Below are 21,995 nucleotides of genomic sequence, written 5' to 3' on the forward strand. Positions count from 1 at the left end.
TCAGCACAGCCATATTCCCTTCCGGAAGCTCTAGGGGAAAATCCTTTGTCTTGCCTTTTCCAGCTTTTAGAGGCTGACCACATTCCATGGCTCACGGCCCCTTCCATCTTCAAAGCCAGCAATGCCAATTGAGTTGTTTTCACACTGCATCACTCTGACACTGACTGTCTCCTGCCTTGCTATTTCAGTTATAGGATTCGTATAATTACCATGGCTCACCCAGATAATCCAGGAAAATTTCCCCATCTCAAATTCAGCTGGTTAATTCCCCCTTGTCATGCGTTGTTGCATATACATGGGTTCTATGGGATAGGACATGGGTACTTTTGAGGGGACATGATTCTGTATACCACTTCAATTATAGAACCTGTGGGGAGAGGAAGATGACTCAGATACTCATGCCTCACCTATCAAATAGCAGAGGAGAGGAAGGGTAGGGCCGTGACTTTTCTGGAGGTCATTCTGGTATGGAGCCGGATCCCAGCATCATACATGGCCGAGTACTCTTCAGTTTTGACATTGATTGCACCATGGTGATCACTCACAATACCTAGAATTCCAGTGGAGCCTCACTGAGGGGTTTTGGCCAGCTGAAGTCTTCAGATCAATCATAGTAGATTAAATTTTATATATATTTTTCTAATGCTATTTTTATGCTTTTTTAAATCAGAACTTCTATTTCAAAATTTTATCAGTTTACATTTATTAGAATCAGAATTATAGTAGCATTTTTCAGTGAACCATTTATCTCAGTGGATAATGGAAACAAACCTCCAGTGACATGAATTTTTATGCAGAGGCTTTAAAATATTAAAAAATACTTAAGTGTGTACTCTGAAATATCATTATAGGCACAAATAACTATATCGTGCTATTCAGGCAACAGAATTCAAAAGTTATATATTTTTTAAATTATGCAAAAACATGCAAAGAAATTATTTTCCAGGCTTAGCACTTGGTTATTTACATGATACATAAGATTAAAGTTAAATAATAATATGAAAATTAATTATAAGAAGTGTCAAAATGGAATGTAACTAATACCATTATGAGCTGGATTAGGGTCAAAAAAGTAGAGTGAACAAATTGGGGCTTGAGCTGAGCACTGTATTATGAGTAGTATTTGATATTTAAGTCATATGATTTATTGTAGTAAATCATCAGTAAATAAATGATTTAAGTAAATCATGGAACTAACCAGGGAGATCTTTGTGCAAGATTGGCAAAAAGCAAGGGATGCACTAAAATTTAGAATTAAAATAGTGTGCGTGGAGGGCTGTGCTTTTGGATATTTTCAAGGCTTACTATTTCATTATGTTATAAATCAAGAATTCCCATTCTTGAAATGACGTTTTCTGAAAAGACCCCACACAGGAAGAGATGGAAAATTGTTTCCTATCCTATGGTTACATCCCTCGGGATAATTCTTTTTCCTTTGTATGTTATATGACAGATAAGCTAACCTGTCTCACAGCTGTCAGACTTCAAGCTTTAAACCAAATGGTTGACTTAGTTTTTCCCTTCCCTGGGAGCTAAATATGGGGCGGAACCCTCAGTGCCCACTGCTGTCTCCCAGCAGGGTGAGGTCTAAAAGTAGAGGAATATGGCAGAAGCCGTTTAATAAAGACAGTGAGGAGCTGCAAGTTAGATTCTGCCACTTGTTGGATGGAGAGTTAACTCTGGTGCATGGTAGGGCTATATTCATGCCTCAGGAAATCTTGGAATGACTGAGCTGTGACTCCTTTCCTATGTGTGTGATGCCTTTTTCAGTCAACTCATAGAGGAAACAAAGTGACAGGTGGGTGGGCAGTATCCTGTGTAGAAATGGTACTGTGTTCCTGAGGAGTCGGGTTTATTTCTCTACATCGACCTTTTAAAAAGCAATACATCATCCTCCGTCCAACAAATGCCTGCCGTGGCCAATAATACGTTGGCATGTCCATTTTCAGCTTATAGTACAAATAATGAAAGCCAAGGACATTACAATTGGGAGGGAAGGAGAACTATTATTTAAAAGGCTTTTAAATGATGTCACTATATATTCTTTTAACAACATCCTCTAAAAGCCTTTGAAAAAATAGTCCCTTCCTCCCTCTGTTGTTAACAAAGACCATACTAGGGACTGCTCTTTAAAAGGCTGTTAAATGGTGATACTATATTTTTTAACATCAACATCATTTAGAAACCTTTTAGAGAACACTTCTGTTCACCCACAACTAACAGAGAGGAAAAAGGACATTGGGGGAGGGATTTTTTTTTAAAGGCCTCTGGATGGTACTATCAATAAATACAGAAATATTGTTTTTAAAAGCCCTTCTTCAATGGTGATTCAGCTTTTTGATATGTACTTTTAACCTCATGACCTTATGTTATCTGGCAGATTGGTGTTTTAACGTTGACTGAAAACTCAATTTACTAATAATCCCAATAATGCCTTTTATTGGATAGTTTAAAAACCAATTTCACAATACAGTGAAAGACAGGATATGTATAATTAGCCCCATTTTACAGAAGAGAAAAACAGGAGCGCTCAGTGAGGTTGTGATTTAGCTGAGGTCTTACTATGCATGTATGGCTGAGTTCAAACCATAACCCAGGTCTCTTGACATGTAGTCCGGTACCTCGTCTAGCTGCCTCAGGTTACATTCATTACTTTTTGTTTGTTTGTTTTAGTGATATTTTTCATTGTTCTTTTCAATATGTACAAATACTAAAAGTTAATTTCTTAAAATTAGTATAAAAATGTGATTCTGTAAGTTTAGTACTGAAGATAGATACGTAGATGGTAGAGGTTTTATTAACACTGTAATCCTGATGAAGTAAAGAAATATAAAATATTTCAAAGCATTGTAGTCTTCCTATAATGTTATGGCATTCAGACTTTTCCTGAGGTTCCTTTGCTTTATGATGTAGGCTTATGAAATTATCATTTGAAATCCACTTTCAGGTGCCTAGCTTATTAAATAACTGATATTTTAAAGGCAGTACTAATTTCCTTTGATTGATTTGCTTTTGAAAGTTATTCTGTTCACTAAGAATACTGATTCATAATTAAGACATTCAAAATTTTTTTCAGTTATTAATATTTGGAAAGAAATAATAAATGCTGGTTCTTCCCATTTCCTGTTCAGTTCTCTGAAGGAGAGGGAAAAAATCTCTCTACTTACTTGCATTGCTGATCTTTATTTTTTTTTATCATAAGGAACATTTTGTGTTTATTGAAAAAGGAATTGTAGCTTACTGTTTGACAGAAATGACATTTAAAAATATTCAATCCAGTCTTAATTCTGCCACTGTTTCGACCCTTACGCTAATAAATGTTGTCTTTAATAATAACGAGAGAAGCGTACTTTCATCAACAAGACACTTCCATGTGCAGTATCTCACTGAGTCCTTATAAAACAATCCTATGAGTTAGGTAGTGTTAGCCTTTATTTTACAAATTCAAGCTAAGAGAAGTTAAATAGTTTTCTCCTCATCAAATAACTTGAATGTCTTCTGACTTTCTTACCACTGCCAACTCTAACTCTGCCTGACAAGAAGGAAGTGATGGCCTTCCTTGCTTCTGAAGAAAAATGCTTCATATGTCAAGAAAAAAAGGTGCAGCCAGAGAATACATGGGCCAGTGCTGAAGTATGAGCACCTAGCCCCAATCCCAGCACTCAATCCAGAGAAATTCAGTCAGATAACGAATGAAAAGAAAGCTGGGGCATCAGAAGGCTTTGCTACCACAATCAAGGACTACAAAAAAATATCGGAAAGAATAGGAAAACATATCTAAGAAGAGTGTAACCTGTGTCCGTGCTTCTGGAACTTCTTTTCAGGGAAGTGGTAAATAAAAGTATGTATGCATCATTTCAGGTTACAGATTTATAAAAAGCATTGAATTTATTCACAGTGAAGGTTATAGATTTACATTTGGGGAGGAGAAAAAGTAAGTTACCATAAAGTAATTCTCTCCTACCTCAACACCAATGTAAACTTACATCCTGTACCAGAGGGTCAGCAAATTTTGTACAGGGTCAGATAACAAATACTTTGAGCTGCGTAGGTGATAGCCACTCAGCATTGTAATACCAGGGTGGTCATAGACAATGTGTAAAGGAATGGACATATCTGTGTTCCAATAAAACTTTATTTATGAACATTGAAACTGGAATTTTGTATTATTTTAGTGTCACAAAAATGTTACTTTTTCATTTTTCCAGTCATTTAAAAGTGTGAAAACATTCTTGGCTCACAGGCTATACAATAGCAGACAGTGGGCTAAATTTAGTCTACAGGTGTAGTTTGCTGGCACCTACTTAACGCTCATTAAATGTCAGTTGATAATATATTCAGCTCTTTCTGCAAATATATTTTTTATAATATATATTGATTATTACCAAAATAAGAGGTTAAAAAAAGTTTCACGTTTCCAGAATATATATTGATTATTAAAATATGAGTAATTAGCAGAATTATTTTCTAGAGTACCAAAATTTACATAGACTGAAGTGGGCAAAAGTAGGTTTATAGTTTGTGAGGACACAAAACAGTTTATTCTTGTGTTAATATTTATTAATTATTGTATTATGACTATAAACCTACTTTTGCCCACTCCTGTATAAGGAGGAAGTTATTTTTAGGATTATAAACCACTTATTTAAAGTAACACTTGATGGAAGTTTGAAATCTATTTCTGTAGTATATGTTTATAGTTATAGCTAGGAGGTAAGCACATTTACTCTTTGATTTTTTTTTTTTTTAATCCTATACTAAGTACTAGGCTCAATACTATGGATTAAAGGTATAATAGACTCACTTTCTATAGTTTACTGGGTAAATAAGACAATACTATAGCTTTCTGCATTATACCTCTATCAGTTGAGACGTACATTTGGTTTTTAAAAGTATTAATTTTATGGATGAAACTATCTCTGTTTATAACTATTTTCTTTTGTGGTGATTTTTATAAATTATATATCTAAGTAGATATGTCGTAAAATAAACCAAACAAAACTAGATACAAAGAAAGCATTTTATGTACTTCAGATCTTCATATTTTTGAAGTCCAAAAACAGAATAGATTGATAATACATAAAAATGATTAAGCGACTAACTGAATTGAAGCATAAAAGGCTGGAAAACATTGTTTCATAAAGCTTTGCATGGATATGTCAGCTTTGGAATAGTAATGCAGATGTTGAGCAAGGTTTATTCTTAGGCACCTACTTGATATTCTATGTTTTATTTTTCAATTCTCATTTAAATTTTATAATTCAATCATTTTGAACAGCTATGTTCAAAAGAAGTTTTACAACTTTAATCTTAATAATCTCAAAAAAACCAGACATGCTATGTCATAAAATAACTATTAGTGACTAGTTTGTATCCTATAAATCTAACTTGAGTTGATAATATGGTCCATTACCAGCTAACTGCACAGAGTATTTTTCATTTTACACTCTTCAGTTACTTTTTAGTGAAGTGTTAAAAAATATGAAGCTTTTCTCCTCTCTAAAATTGCACGCTGTCTGTCTGTTATTAGGGAGATAACAGCTCTTATAAATGTTTCAGTAAGCGCTAAGTAGACAGTTATGTGCACTCTCATTCCACGCTTATTTGCTTACAGTAATAAACTGATAAAATATGTGTGGTTTGTCTCTGTGTATCTGCAGGCATCATGAGTCACATAGATTTCCTTTAGAAATAATGTTGTGTCTGCAGAATTGATTGGTTATTTTCATAAACCATGTAAAGGTACACAAACGAGTTTTATTGTTTAAACATGTGCTGTGTAAAGATTTGTAGAGGACTGTCTCATTGTTACTGAATGCTTTTTGTTCGGTGAAGTACAGAAGGAGGCTTTTTACTTTAGTTATTACAGTTACTGAACTAATTACCTCCTGAAGAATCGTAGTGAGGATGGCCCATATCATTTGCTTAGAATGCAGCTAGATTTTTAATTCTTTGAACATTAGCAGTTAAATAATTAAATCAAAGCAAATGTTTTCAAATATTGTCTTTCCTACTATTCTCTTTATACAAGCTTAAATATTTAATGGGAAATAATGCTGTTACCTAAAGCTAGATGTTTTGGGAATTAGTGTTTGTATTATAGAAGTCCTTCTGGTTAATGTTTTTCTTTGTGTGTGCCTTCAAGAAATATGGTATTTGTTCATTTTCTTTATAATTATATGTAATAAAAATTTTCTAGTCAGGTCATATCCTAAAACCAACAAATATTAATATTGGTAATCTCCCCCTTTCACCACAGTGTGCCCTGTAAGACTGTAATATTTTTAGGAACGGTGTTATAATTGAGCACTCGACGTCTAATAAAGTGTAGTTATGACCAGCACTAGAGGTATAGTATCTGTAAATCTCTGTAATCATTTAAAATAGTAAAATTATGCTTTGAGTTTTGAAAAGGAATAAAATTATGTTTTATACATTGAACACAAAAATGAGGAATAAGTGGGGAGACAGATAAACATAATAAATGTTTATTAAAAATTATATATTATTTTTAGCTGAACAATATGGCAGGACTAAGGCCACAGACATTAGGGTTTTAAATCTCAGAATTTTAACCACTTGAGAAAGACTGGCTTGACTTCCCAGGTCCCAAATCCATAAATCCTCAGGAGGGGATTCATTGAGCCTTGTGTCCATTTCTGAACAAATTAGCCATGGCCAGGTCAGGAGGTGGCATGAGAATGTGCCAGCTTCATCAAGAATTGAATGCGTCAAGCTTCCTAGAAGATGGGAAGTGATGTTAGCAGACAGGCCCAAACCTAACCACTGCGGGGTAGAACACAGGGGAGAAGGCCAGCACTTAGTCTCGAACCATGTACAAGCAACCCGAGACGTTTGTGCTCTTACTCTTCAGCATCATGGAAGCTACTTGGCACTTTGTTGTCAGCTATCAGATATCAGCTCACATCATAACAAGGAAGTCAAAAGAAAAAAAGTCGTTTCTACTCTGTAAAGTACTCTCTTCAGCAAAGCCACTAGCTCATGTGGTGCCATCATATAGATTCCAAAAAGGCAGCCCTTGAATGTAAGCTAGAATTCCAGCTCATGTCTGCTCCTCGGTCAGGTGCCACTACACAGCTGTATCTGATAGCCCTACTAAGTGTTCATTAGCTATTTGGAGAAAATGGATCTGGGGATTGCTGAGTGATACTTGCAAAGTAACAGGTTAGCCTGAGTCATTTGCATGGATACCTGTAGAAGACACAAGACAAGGGATAGTTGACTGCTCACAGCAATGCAGTGGCCTATTGGGGCAGAGTAACTTGGTCTGTGCCGCTTCTCAGTTCCCGCAGGGTGACGCAGTGAAGGCCAGATGGTGACTGCACGTGTGGTGTGTTGCTTCATACACAGGACAGAGTATAGAGGATCCCAATCTTTTATAAGGGGCTGTTAGCAAACCTGTCTCACTTTGCTATACGAACGTCTGTGAAAACATTGTCAGGAGCAAAGTTGTTAATGCCTTTGTTGAAAAAATACGCAGAAACGTAAGAGACCTGTGGAGAATTTTGCCCCTAGAACAGGGGTTGGCATTCTTTTTCGGTAAAGGGTCCAGATAGTATGTCAGACTTTGCAATACTCAGCTCTACTATTGGAGAGCAATCATTGACAGTATGTAACTGAATGAGTATGGCTGTTTTCCAGTAAAACTTATAAAACAGGCAGCAGGCCATGTTTGGGTTGTGGGCTGTATTTGCTGATTCCTGCCCAAAACGATGTTGTTGTTTTTTTAAACTTGTTAAATATCTACCTGGTTTTTAAACTCTTATTTTCACAATCCAAATCAAGGTCGTTCTGTAATTAATGTGTGTGTGTTTTTACATTTAAAAAAATTATTCACATATTTATAAAATGGGAAGTCAGAAAAGCCATTCATAATGTTTAGTATGTTAGAATATAAGCATCCACAGATCATATATATATTTCTGGAATATAGGTACCTAATTGAATGTACAAAATATTGAACTAAATAAAATCTTGCTTTCCTTTTGGATTAATTGTATTACATACTGGAAGTGTTGAAGGATTTATGGAACCTACTGGTTTCATTGAACAAAAAAAATGTCACCTGTAGTTGATCTAGATATTAGAGGAGGTTGTCTTAATATGACTTGTATGAACTTAGGAAAAAGGTTTTAAAAAAAAGCTATCAAATATTTCAGTTAGTTTTTTTCAGTAGTTAAAAAAGTATATATTATTACCACAAAGTGCCATGCATGATGCTGTTTATTGCGGGAGAGAGCATAGAACTCTGTAGTATCACACGTACCCTTTCGGGATTGTCAGGGAGGACGTTGTTAATGCTTAATTCACTGGAGAGCGCTTCTTGAACTTGGCTGAGTGTGGAAGAATGGGTAGAGAGAATCATACTGTTTGTCTTCCTTTGCACATACATCTCTATTATAATAAAGGGCCAGACTTTTGAGGCAAGGTAGAAGAAAAAAACAAATATTTAGGCCCTGTGTTCCCGGGTTAGATTGAGAGAGCGACTCAACAAACCAACCAAGACATGCTGATAGATCTTGATGACCTAAGGCTTGGCGTACCTTCTGAGCACCTTCTGATACTTAGATTGCTAATTCTCGGCTGCTTCTGTCCTGCTTCTCTTGCTCTACTCTATACTTGCCCTTCTACGACTTTCTTCCCTATATTATACGTAGCTCATGCTTTCATGAGTTTTTTTTCACTTTTTAAAATTTTTTTCAATTACAGTTAGCATAGAATATTGTATTAATTTCAGGTGTACAACATAGTGATTAGACACTTACCTTTTGAAGTGACCTCCCTTCTGAAGTGATGCCCTCTATGTGCACCCATCTAACACCGCACATAGTTATTACAGTATTATTGACTATATCCCCAGTGCTGTACTTTACATCCCCATGACTGGCTACATCAACATGTATTTAAGGATATAATGAAAACTCTGTCTCTGGAACAATGAAGAAAAAAAGTAAAAACTAAGATGGTTACTGTCTCTAATATGCTTATCTAATTAAGAGAATAAACATAAAATACTGAAATATATAATTATTCAGTTAAGGGCTTGTGTTTAAAGTTGATTGTCATAGCCTTTGTGACATGGGACTTTGGGGGGGGGGTTTTGCTGAGTGTTAATCTAGAAATATAATATGTATATACACTTGTAAACTCGCACACATGTTCTATGTCCATTTGCTTTTATGATGCCCACTATATCTTTGAATGAATAGTTACTGCTAAGCATTGCTGTCCTGGGTTGTGCCAGTAACCACATTCACCCCCCTGAATTTGGAAAGGAAGTAGACCTTAGTGTGAGCATTGAAACAGAAGAGTTTTTAAAAATAATTTTTATACAAGGAAAAGAGGCTAAGCTTAGAAGTGAAAGTGCTTTGAAAACTTTAACTGCTAGACTGTTGTCATGATCATCCAACGGCCAATGTAGGATGCACAGGCCAGTTTTTTATTACTTTATATAGCCAAAGTTTAAAATTTTCCCAAGTATTTATTATATTTTAAATGGTCCGCTCTTGTAAGTTGAGCTTTTGGAAAAGGTATACTGTATTTTAATGATGCTTTGAAGACATTTTATCATTTTGTATATATGATATTTAACTGTTGGATTTTTGTTGATGAATCTTAAATTATTATTAATAAGGTTTTAATGTCATCGGGTGCCAGTGGCATAGTGAACATGTTGAATAGATTAATATGTACTTTCACAATTATAATAGAAAACCTAGTTTGGAAGAGCACACTTGTTAGGAAACAATCTTGATTAGGCCTGTTTAATTACAAATTGATTTTTTTTTTAAAGCTTGTCCATGTCAGGTCAAGCCACACGCGATACTTTGACTTTGAGTGAAAAGATAGCCAAGACATGATTTTAGAATGGACTGTGTTTCTTCATTTAATATGCTGCCTCTGATTTCACTCAAGATTGAGGGGAGAGTTTAATAAGAGTCTGAAGTTCAGTGGAAGGATAAAGAGATGATTAGACAGGAAATACTGCACGGGGGCAGGGAGGAGGAATGAGGGACATTTTGTTTTGCCAAATAGTTTAATCATATTGTAGGGCTATGAGAAATAAAATAATGTGGTATTGGATTTACAGCTCAGTCAAGGCCCCAAAATGTCTCCAAGTACATAAATAATTCAAATGTTTGCACTTAAAGATCACTGAGGAAAGGCTAACAGACTATCGGTTAAGTATTTAGAGAAGAATACTTAAATATGGAGTCAGTAGGCCTAAGTCAGTTTCACATGAATTTAAAAAATGGAATCATGGAAGCTGTAGAAGAAAATGTAAGTGAAGCAGTTACTTTATCTCATAGTAGGGAAGATCTTTTAAATCATTAAAACAAAGGAAGAAATCACCTTAAAGGAGGTCATAGTCTTCAGTTTACAGTGAAAAAAGTTCAAGGTGAAAAAGGTTCAAAGACTCACGATTGGAAAGGAAGGTACAGGATTTTCATTATTGGCAGATAAGACTGTCTTACCATTCAAAAGCCTGAGAAAATCAGCCGACAAATTATTAAAACTAATAAGAAAATTAGCAAAATGTCCAAATATAGTGTACCTAGAAAAAACTAACAAAAAACTTTATAAACTCTAAAAACAAAATTAAGTATATTTATATAACTAAGATTCTCTTATTAGACATATTTTCAAAATATTTTAATATATGGCTGCAGAGTACAGAAAAGTTAATACTGTTTTGAAGACATTTACTTCACAGTTTTATATAATTTCTGACAATATCTATGTATGTGATGTCCTACTAATGTTTGTTGTTGTGGTTTATGTAATACTTTAGGGAAAGCAGGAGTTAATGTCATAAATTTTTGCTTATTTTCTAAGAGAATTATTAACTGTATTTACTAATTCATCTTTTTTCTGCTTTTTCCAACATGCATAGGTCAGCACTCCTGTCTTTGTACCAATGAAAACTCATGTGCTGCTTCATCGAATGAGTGGGAAAGGACTCGCCGCCCATTACTTCTTTTCAAGGCAGCCTTGCATTTTTGGGGATAAGATGGTCTCTGTACAAATAACACTGAATAATACTACAGATCGAAAGATCGAAAATATCCACATAGGAGAAAAGAAGCTTCCTACAGGCATGGAAATGCATGTTTTTAATCCAATAGGTAAATATTCACATTTAAAACTTTAACTGTATTTGATAATTAAATGTGTTCATTTCAAAAGTAAAGTAGAATACATATTATCTTATTGACAATTAGCATACTCAGTTTATGTTTGTTTTCCCTTTTTAAACCAAATTTATCATACAAAATAAAAAAACGTTTCTTTGCCCTTACTGAGTCAGGCACAGCAAGGGTAATACCAGTAATCATGGAAGGGTGGGTCTGAAGAATCAGAACTGCCTCCCATTTTACCTTTCTGCATCACCTTCTCCTGCCTCTCTACCTCAGTTTCATTCCTGATTTTAGTCTCTCTTTGAATACAGTACTGGCCATTTGCCCCCCCGTGTCCTCTCACACTCCGTGCATGAGGAGTGAAGGGAGTGAAGGAGGACGATGGGTGCCAATCTGCTTGTCTCCCTGTGCACACATGCAATACAGAATGCCCACAGTATGTTACTGGTGTTTATACACATCGTGTTTTTAAAATATTTTTAATCTGTTGCCACCATTTAGAAATCAAGATGCTTTTACTAACATTTTTAAAAACCCAACCCAGAACTCTCATTTTTCTTGGAATAAAGCACACGCTATGGCAGCACTGGGTCTCTGTTCCCACACGCATGCAGCGAGCTGTGCTGAGGGTCTGCCCTCAGGTGCAGCATGGGTTTCCAGGTACCTCTGCCCCGTTCATGATACTATCTCAGCAGCTGTCACCTCTTTCCATTTTTTAAGTATTGTACCAGAAATATACCTTCTAAAAATTAAGTATAATAACTGTATGTTGTACTTTGAGTTTAAAATAGGATAATAATTAGAATGTCTGTCTCTATTTCTATTTTGTGTAAGTGGAGACAGCCCTAAAGTTTTGTTGGGAGAAGCTTCAGGAAGAACTTCAATTAAAAGTAACATAAGGTTTCTGTCATTGAATCATTGAAATGTTACAATCAGAAAGTTCCAAATACTTTATTTTTATAATACTTTAGGTGAGCAAAGCCTTTGACCAGGACTGTTCCTTCTTTCTCATTATTTCATATAGCTCTTTTGTTTCCCTTCATCTTTACCTGAGCTCTTTAACATTGTTGAATCCTCTTGTATAGTTTTCATGAGTCATTCAGTAAAGAAGTCATTCTTTGTGTTATATTTTAACACAAGGGAATAAAACTCTTAATAGATGGGATAGGCTAGATTTTTCTCTAAGTAACCAAAGTAAAGTAGAGATAAAGTAAGGTGATTTCAGAACATACTTATTACCCTTTATTTAAAAAACAATTTGGTAATTAAGACACCATTTAAAGAATACAGAGTGTCTTAATTTTTAATTTTTTGTGAAGTTAATATATATAAATACATTAACATAATATATTTTTAATTATTTTGTGAATATTACGATTGTGTTCTTCTTCATTCTTAAAATTCAGCCCTTTTTACCTAGTTAAAAAATTAAGAAGTGTCAAGCAGCTGATAGATGAATTGTCTGAAGGTTGAAAATGTTATCCAAAGGTTAAAACAGTAGAACAGTATTAACATTTCTTTGAGCTGGCATAATGAGTCAATGACTTGAACTTTTGCTGGCCTATGTAGAATAGAAGAAATAAATATAATAAATTTCATAGTATGGCCCTAACACAGATAAAATGTGAACGTATACCATTGCCTCAGTACTAGTAGTAGGCTTTTTATTTCTTAGGCAGATTTTATGACTATAATGTTTCATTCATTTCATTGGCATTTATTGAATTACCCTCAAGATACAGAGTTCTTTCCCATGCAGTAGATATTTGTATATAACACCACCTAGTCTCTTTTATCAATAGATTACAGTAGAGTTAAAGATTATATCTTGATTACTCCTCTAAAAACATCTTAAATCTGCGACAAAGAACAAATACTATATTTTCATGTTTTATAAAATAAAAGAGGTAAGATAATTGTTTTATTTAATAAGCACATAGGCATATATTAAAGAGTTCAGCAGATTTCTTATTTGTCACCAATCTATTTTTTGTCTATAATAGGTGATGATTTCTGTCTGAATTTTTCCCTGCCTTTAGTGTGAAACTGAATTCCTTGCAAGAATATTAGGAATAACTTGACATTTTCCCCAAAGAGACCAGTTTATAAGAGACGTAAAACAGACACATACAAAGAGAAAATAGCCTTCGGCTGTTCTGTTCAGTGACTGTGTTCAGTGGTGATGTTAACAATAGGCACATTTGAGTTCAGCTCAGATTTCACTAGTTGCTGTATGACTGTCACATCAAAGCAGCTGGCATCCTGTGTGATTTCATTTTTCATTTTTGATGGTGTGATATAGCCAGTGTTTTTCAGTCATTTCTGTCTAACGCTCTCATGTATTTAGCAGTGATCCAGAGAAGTATCCAAATAAAGACACCTGATAGAGTAGACTTCCCCAATGTAGTAGGCTTCAAATATTATAAACATTCATTACATGAATAATTTTATGATGATCACATTGTTCTTGAAGCATTTATATTTAAAAACATACCATTGATCATAAGCTGTCTTTCAGGATTATCATGACACTCAACTCACACTTAATTATCTTAAGACTGAACGCAATACCAAACCATGTCAAAGAGTGCTATCAACAAGGCAGCGTGAGCACTGTCACTTTGTCAAATGAAATACAAGGGAGCACAATTTAGAGAGATCGAAACACGAATGCCATCATGTTATGGAGATAGCATTTGCTACCAATGTGGTGTTTGGCTGCAGACTAGACCAGACCCCAGTATATCATGGCACAGAAGAAAGCAATGAGGATTCACTAAAGATTAGTCTTGAACAATGGGACTGACAGAGCTGTGAACTGATAAGGTGTAGCTTTGGGAAAAATGCAAAGCAAAAGTACCATTATAGTTATTTATTCTACAGTAAGGCCTGTTTGTGAAAGATTTTGGCAGCAAATCTTCTGGTATTTGTGTAGCATCCTGGTAAATGTTAAGTTTGTAAACAAATGAAATTCATACTGGAAAAATCAAGTCACCACTATACAAACCAATAACATTTAAAAGTCAGCATCAAACAAGTACCCTCTTATACTGCCTAGTCTCATTGAGTCTACAAGACATAAACATACTTCTTGATATAATAAGCTTATTAAATTGTTCTTTTGTCCCATCTATACCATCTTCTCTGTCATGGTTAACATTTAATAGCAAATCATACTTACAAACAAGCCCTAGGATAGTCACAGTCTATTGGATTAGAGTGTGTTTGCTAAAATATAGCTACATCTATTTTTAATAAGTTATTTACAGAATAAATAAAGCTACCATATAGTATGACTGCACTTACACTGAAGACTTTTAGCAAAGTGGAAAGCAAAAGTGGATGGTTTTTATTTAAATATATAACATATGCATAACTATTTATACTAAGTGGGTATGTACTTAAGACCCCCCATTATTCTTCTAATGTATAGCCAGACTTTGAAATCACAAAACAGAATAAAATTTTGTTATTGTCTTAAGTTTTATCATTGTCAACTAAAAAACAACAGTGTTGTGCGTATATTGATAGCTCCTATACTTGGTTAGTTGATAGCTAAAGCTTCATAAATTACAAATCTATAAAATGTTGTTTTATTATTTGTTTTTTTTAAGATAATCTAATCTGTTACTAAATTTCCTTTCAGTAATTCTTTGAATAATACAATTAGACTTACCATTTGGTTCCTATAATGCCAGTTGTCTTGGTTATTTTCTGAGTACAACAAATTAATTTCTTCCAGTTTTGCTTTAATTTGCATTTCTAAATTTTTGCATTTTGATTTTTTCCAGTGGAAACTTGGAGCATTGTTTAAAATTTACTTTTTTTATATCTAGCTACATATTCCATAGTTTTAAATACATAATTTCTTAAAAGCACATGCAGTTCATTACAGTTGTTCCACACAGGACTAAATTTATTTCTTTCTCACCTTCAATGCCTAGAAAGACAATATTGTAAAACATGACATTGTCAGGATGAGACACTTTTCTGAAACAAAATGATATAATGTGATCATTGAAGTATTTGCAGAAATAAGTTGTGAAAAAGAAAGCCTTCAAGCAGAATAGTGAAATTACTTTATAATTTGCTTTAATATTTTTAGTTTGAAAGTGTTCTTATAAGCCATCATTAAATTTGACTATTTTAACCAAACTACAAACATTACATAAGTTTTCAGTGTTTAGTTTGCCTCTTTATCACATCCTCCGTGTTTTCACGTCTAAATTATCTAATTTCCTAGAATCTCTTGAGCCTGAGGGATCCATTACTGTTTCAATGGGTATTGACTTCTGTGATTCCACTCAGACTGCCAGTTTCCAGTTGTGGTAAGTTCAATTGTTTTTCTATATTTTGTATTACCTGTAAAGGTAGCAGAGCAAAACTTAGCTTTCAACAGCTTTTTTCTTTGAGAGACAAAACATTTAAACAAATGTGTCTTTCTTTGGCAATGGTTAGACTGCCATGGAATAGTTGTATAAATTGTGTATAGTGTACTTATATGTTTAGTGTTTGTTACATGACTAGCCATTACAGTCTGCCACGTGTAATTGAAATTCATAGTTAGTTGGTCAAAGAAAGAAGCTACTGCTAAATAATTTTTTTACTTCTAACTCTGTAATTTTGGAAAATTCAGGAGAAAATTGATGGGGGAAATTCAGGAGAAATTAAAAAAAAAACTTTAATAATATTACTGAATAGCCCAGAGAAGGTATCTTTTTGAACAACTTATATGTTATCTTGAGTCTCTTAACTGGAGAATTGATTCTGTCAGTACCTAAAACCCATACATTTTTCCCTTTTTATCTTAATTTATAAACTGCTTTTGATAAAATTCAAAAGAACATTTATGCACTTGGCAAAGGTTTCAGAGGTGAATATTATTCATTGGAGTTTTTTCTAAGATTGAGTTTTGTAATTATTGTTTTTATAGAATGTTTTATATATTTCTAATGAAATCCAGAAACTATTAGCAATCAGTACAGAGTTTATATTCATGCATCTTTAAGAATTTTGAACTCTCTTCTTTTATATTTTTCTGGTCTAGGATATGACTTGTTATTTTGATTTGAAGTGGCTCTGTTTTTCTTCTAAGAATAATTATTTAAGTTTTAACTAGCTTAAAGCAGAATTTGTTATGATAAAAATCTCCAAGTTTAGGAAATAGACATTTTAAAATAAGTTTATAGTTAAATATAGTCAGCCTTTTTCATATGCCTTTTCATTTTACCAGTAATTCAGGCCTAATACTGTACCGTTCACTGCTGAGAACCAGCAGTGATGAGTATAAGCATGTAGCATAACACATTGATTTTATGCAGATCATCACCTTATGTTTTGGGAGGTCTGCTGTATTAGTGATATATAAAAACTGATTACTTTTCCCAACATTGCCTAGTAATTGTTTATTATTTTTCTATTAGACAACACAGATCAATATTACTGAGCACAACTATGAGCAACATCACTCTAAATAGATTTGCCTCCAACACCAGAGGTATATTCATTTTAATGATTTTGACAATGTGAGCCCAATGACAAAGCTCAGGCACCAAGTTAGGGCAAAATTAAGAACTAAAAAAATTCTTTTTTTCTTACCAGGTTACCTAAAGAACATTTTATATTTCTGTGTAATGAGGTGGTGGTTTTTAAAAACAAAACAAAACACAGCAACTATATTTTCATTACAAAGATATCCTCTGTAGTCATTTGGATGAGATTTGTGTTTTGTCTTTCATGATTAAGTTCTTTAAAGATAAATATGTAGGTAGTTTTGATTTTTATCTTAGCATTGAGGAGTGTATATGAACAGTTATTTTTCTCAGCTTCTCTTAAACTAATTTTAGGGAAATGAAGAATGTATTTTACAAAGAAAATAGTCTTTGTTATTTTAGGCATGTACATTAATATGTTTTGTTGTTGTGAAGGTATAAGTTAATTATTTATATTAGATTTTATTAAGCACATAAGCATACTAGATCAAAATTATTTTTGTGTGTGTTCCAAAAAGAACACTTTGTCTTGCATCAAATGTAATTGATCCTGAAGCAGTGTAATCACAATTACTCACTTTCTTAATTGGCCTGCCCAAAATCAGAAAATGGAAACCTATCGACAGTGTTTAAATCAATAGCTTCATAGTAGTGCTAGTGGGGGTAGGCAGATAGTGGTAATGGGTAGATCAATTGGTCTTAGATGCCAGTCACTGACTGTGCCTTTTGCATAGTAAACAGCACTCTCTGCTTAGTGATGTGTGCTATATTAGTGTTAGTTCAATAAAAAGGGAGGAAAGGCAAGAATGGCTGATACTGAATTTTTTCCTGGAAATACATTATATAAATCAATGCATAAAATTATGGGTAATAAGAACATATTTGATAAGAAGCCTTCAGAAATGCTGAGAACATGGACTGTAAGTCTTTCAGGTATACTTCTGTTTTTAAAAAGAAAAGGAACAAGAGTGAAATCTTACTTTAGCTTCCAGATTACTTCTAAATCATTATAGTTATACAATACAGATGGTAGTTAGAAGATAGATAAGAAAGAAAGAAAGAAAGAAAGAAAGAAAGAAAGAAAGAAAGAAAGAAAGAAAGAAAGAAAGAAAGAAGAAAAGAAAAAAGAAAAGAAAAGAAAAGAAAAGAAAAGAAAAGAAAAGAAAAGAAAGAAAACTATTATATGTAGCTATATAGTTATGTGGATACTTGATGTGTTGATATCTCTTTTTGCTTTGAATTTTAAATGGTCATCAAATTAAGTCCTTGATTAAATTTGTTGAGATTGAAAATGTGTATAATATACAGAAATGTAACTCTCTAAAAGTAGATGCATTGCATAAACAGTTCTTATCTTTGTGAGCAGAAGATATTAATGTATTAACTAGTATGAAAATAATAGGGCCTGGCTCAAGCTAGAGGGCTGAGCACTAGCATCCACCCCTTTTTTTGCCCAAAATCCGTTAAAAAGACAAAATATATTTTTAAAAAGAGAACGAGCACTAAAAGAAAGCCATTAGCTGACTAGAAATTGTGAAGAATTATTGGCACTTAGAAAGCAAATGAGAGCAGATAAACAATAACAGAAAATAAAAACCATAAAGCCAACACTCATGGGAGAAAATCACTGCAGTGGTAAGAACAAATCTGGCAGAATATCAACCACAAAGTGAACAAGTGAAAAGAAGAGTTAGGGTAAGACAGTCATTGGGGAATTAAAGAACTGCTTCCAACCTCTAGTTCTCCAACCTGACCCCTACTGGGGAATTAAAGAACTGCTTCCAACCTCTAGCTCTCCAACCTGACCCCTAGCAGCAGGCAATGTACACATTTAATTATAAACCTAAGAATTATAATATACTGTAAAGAAAGTGAGCTATTTGCCAGGAAGGACTTTTGGTGCAGAAAACAGCAGGGCTTGAGTTTGTGGGAAGGAGGCAGGGATGTTTAGAGATGAGATGAAACTCAGTTGTATCTAATAGAGTAATGTTCTCAAGCCCTCAACCAGTATGGTAAATCTAATGTTATGTCTGTTAGTGGAGATATAAGGCCTTTGCCTACCTGCCTTCCAACTTCAAGTCAATGCAAGCAGTCATCTCACCCACTGAAGAAAACTCCAGCCTGGCCGGGTGTGGCTCAGCGGTTAAGCGTCGACCTAGGATCTAGGCGATCAGGGTTCAGTTCCCAGTCAGGGCACATGCCCGGGTTGCAGGCTGCAGCCGATTAGCGACTCTCTCATCATAGATGTTTCTATCTCTCCCTCTCCTTTCCTCTCTCTGAAATCAATAAAGATTTATTTAAAAAAAACAACAAAAAACTCCAGCCCACCAAGAGAGAGGAGACCCATAGTGATAGTACTCACTAACATGTATCAGGCCGTTGCAGTGTGCTAGGCACTGTTCTAAACACTTGTGTTGTATGTGTTAGTTTATTTAATTCTTTCATGAAACGATCCTGAGGTAAGTGTTACTGTCCCTTCTTTAGAGGTAAGCAAACTGAGGCGTAGCAAGATTAAGAAACTTGTCTAAAATTTCATAGCAAATGGCTAGCACACTTGCTATGTGTGTTAATTAAGCCAGTCCTTTATTGTAACTATAAATGGACAACTTAGAATGACCAGACTTTTGAGGGAAAGCATAAATTTGAAAGGGAAGGCTCAGAATGACTGCAAAGACTCACTGACCTTGAAAGGAGCAGACAGTTTGAGGAAGAAAAGAGGTATTTTTAAAAATTGTAACTTATGCCCAGCTGGGCGTGGCTCAGCAGTTGAGCATCGACCTAGGATCCAGGTGATCAGGGTTCGATTCCCGGTCAGGGCACATGCCCGGGTTGTGGGCTGCAGCCGATCAATGACTCTCTCATCATTGATGTTTCTCTCTCTCTCTCTCTCCCTCTCCTTTCCTCTCTGTGAAATCAATAAAAATGTATTTTTAAAAAAAATAAATTGTAACTTATGTCTGATTCAAGAAAGCACTACATCCATAAAGCAAGAACGTATTGCTTGCTTTGAAAAAGGAGCAGTGAGAAAAATTTAAAAGTACTTGTGCACTTATCATACCAGTTATACCTCAATAAAACCTTAAACACTAATGGCTTAAGCCTTAGCCAGTTTTGCTGAGTGGTTAGAGCGTCGGCCCACAGACTGAAGGGTCCCAGGTTCGATTCCAGCCAGGGGCATGTACCTCGGTTGCAGGCTCGATACCAGCCCTGGTCGGGGCGTGTGCGGGAGGCAGCCAATCAATATGTCTCTCACATTGATGTTTCTCTCTCTCCCGCTCTCTCTGAAAAAGCATTGGAAAAAATACCTTCAGGTGAGGATTAAAAAAAACAAAATTGATGGCTTAGGACAGCAACCATTTTATATCTGATTTTATGGGTCAGGAATTCAGATGAGCAAGAACACTAAGTTTGGGGAAGAAAGAGAGGTGGACAGTGTTAGAATAAAGAGAGAGGGTCAAAGGCCAGGATATGAGAGAAAACCATGGAGGGTAAACAGTATTGAGCTCATGGTTGGCATTAGTAGGTGGAGTGGAAAATGCACTATATAGTGAGTACTATACATTGATTAAATTCTCCAAATCTTCAAAGTAATGCCAATAACATTGTTAACATGTGGGAAAAAAAATATTGTTGGAAATTTGAAAACATAATGCCAAAAGAAATTCAGTAGATGCATAATAGAATGGACACAAGTGAATACTGATTTATTGTTCCGGAAGAGGGAGTCAGTGAAATCAACTGGCATAGAGAGTAAAAAACAGGATGGAAAATATGCAAGAAAGGTTAAAAGAATCAGTTCATCTAAGAAGAGATCTAGAATAGAAGGAAAGAAAAGGGACAGTGGAAGGAAGAAATAAAGAACAGCCTTGCTAAGGTTGGCAGCTACTCTTCCTTCTTTGTATTCCTCCCTGCAGTGTCTGACACGCCTTTTCTCCTGTCCTCTCTTTCCGAGTCTCTTCTGCAACTTGCACTTCTTCCATTGTTACTTAAATGCAGGTCTTCCGGTTTCCATCTCATCATTTTCTTGGTATACTCCCTTTCCCTGTGTGATATTACCTACTAATAAGGCTTCAGCTCTTCCCTGTACCACTCCGATTTCTTCCACACTCCTCTATACTGCCCTGACCTCCTTTCTGATTCTTAATTTGTGTTTCCAGTTATCTGTTAAACATCTCTTCTGGGTAACTCAGTGGTGCTCAGAATATAACATGATTAAAGCAAAATCATTTGTTTAATCCCCAAAACTCCTCCTCTTCAGTAGTTGTCATCCTCCCAGTGTTCACATTAGAAGATTCACAGTCCCCTCCTCCCATACATCACCAGAGCTGTCCCTTTTTAATTAAAATGCCCCCGTGCTCCCACACTCAGCGCTGCCACCCTAGGGAAACAGCCTTACCTAGTGGAATATGAACATATGTGTATCGGACCTTGGAGTAGAATAGACCTGGGATCAGTCCCAGTGCTGACACTTACTAGCTGTGTAACCTTGGGCATTGTTGTCTTAACTTACCAATATATTGGAGGTAACAGAAGCTACCTCTTAAAATCAGTTAGGATTTACTAAATAAAACAGTCAGTGCTAAAAACCCCTGCCCAGACTACTAAATTAGATTCCTCCAACTTGTGCATTGCCGCCAGAGTTCTAAAATACAGATGGATCATTTATTTCCTGTGTCAAAAGTCCCTGGTAGTTCCCTGTTGCTTCAAGAAACACCGAAATACCTTTGTCTTAAGTTACATGGTAAAGTAGCCACAGGCTTCGTCATACAGATCAGGACACCTAGAGAATGAAAGGAGACATTAACTGAACAGGACTCCAGGACAGCAGCCATAAACTGGAACTGTCGTGGGAGAACTGGGACAAATGGTTATGCTGTGTTTGGCATTCTTCACAGTGTCCCGAGCCTCATCTCTTGGCACACCACACTGCTCACCATTTCCAAGACACAGGTCTAGAATGTCTAGAATGCCCCTCTCCCTCCTCTTAGAAATACATTTATCTTTACCTCCTGCAGAATTAATCAGTCCCTCTTCCATGGACTGTTAACACTTTCCACATATCTCTAATGGAGCACTTACCATTCTGTTATAAACATATCTCTCACTAGACTTGTTAACTTCAAGAGCCAATCTCGTTTGTCTTTAAATCCCCATATGCTTGCACAGTACATGGGATCAAGTTTGTATTCAGTAAATGTTTATTGAATTAATAAATAAATTGGATTTATTGTCTTGGGCAGTCCACGTGTGAATCATTCAAAACATTCTTTTTTTAGTCTCGTCTTTACTCCATAAAAATATAAGGCAGCTTACAAAAATACAATATGTAATAGCATAAAATAAA

The 21,995-nt window shown here is 35.0% G+C and overlaps 1 protein-coding gene across 1 annotated transcript in view; it reads left to right on the forward strand.

The window, feature by feature from the left end:
- The window catches only part of AP3B1 (adaptor related protein complex 3 subunit beta 1), a 185,870-nt gene that overhangs the window by 145,873 nt on the left and 18,002 nt on the right, over positions 1–21,995 (forward strand). Inside the window, exons 23-24 of the mRNA XM_081131585.1 lie at positions 10,916–11,147; positions 15,403–15,487. Of these exons, the coding sequence (XP_080987711.1) occupies positions 10,916–11,147; positions 15,403–15,487 (317 nt within the window). The remainder of the gene's footprint in view (positions 1–10,915; positions 11,148–15,402; positions 15,488–21,995) is intronic.

The sequence above is a fragment of the Miniopterus schreibersii genome, assembly GCF_964146895.1.
Source record: "Miniopterus schreibersii genome assembly, chromosome: 3".
NCBI classification, from domain to species: Eukaryota; Metazoa; Chordata; class Mammalia; order Chiroptera; family Miniopteridae; genus Miniopterus; species Miniopterus schreibersii.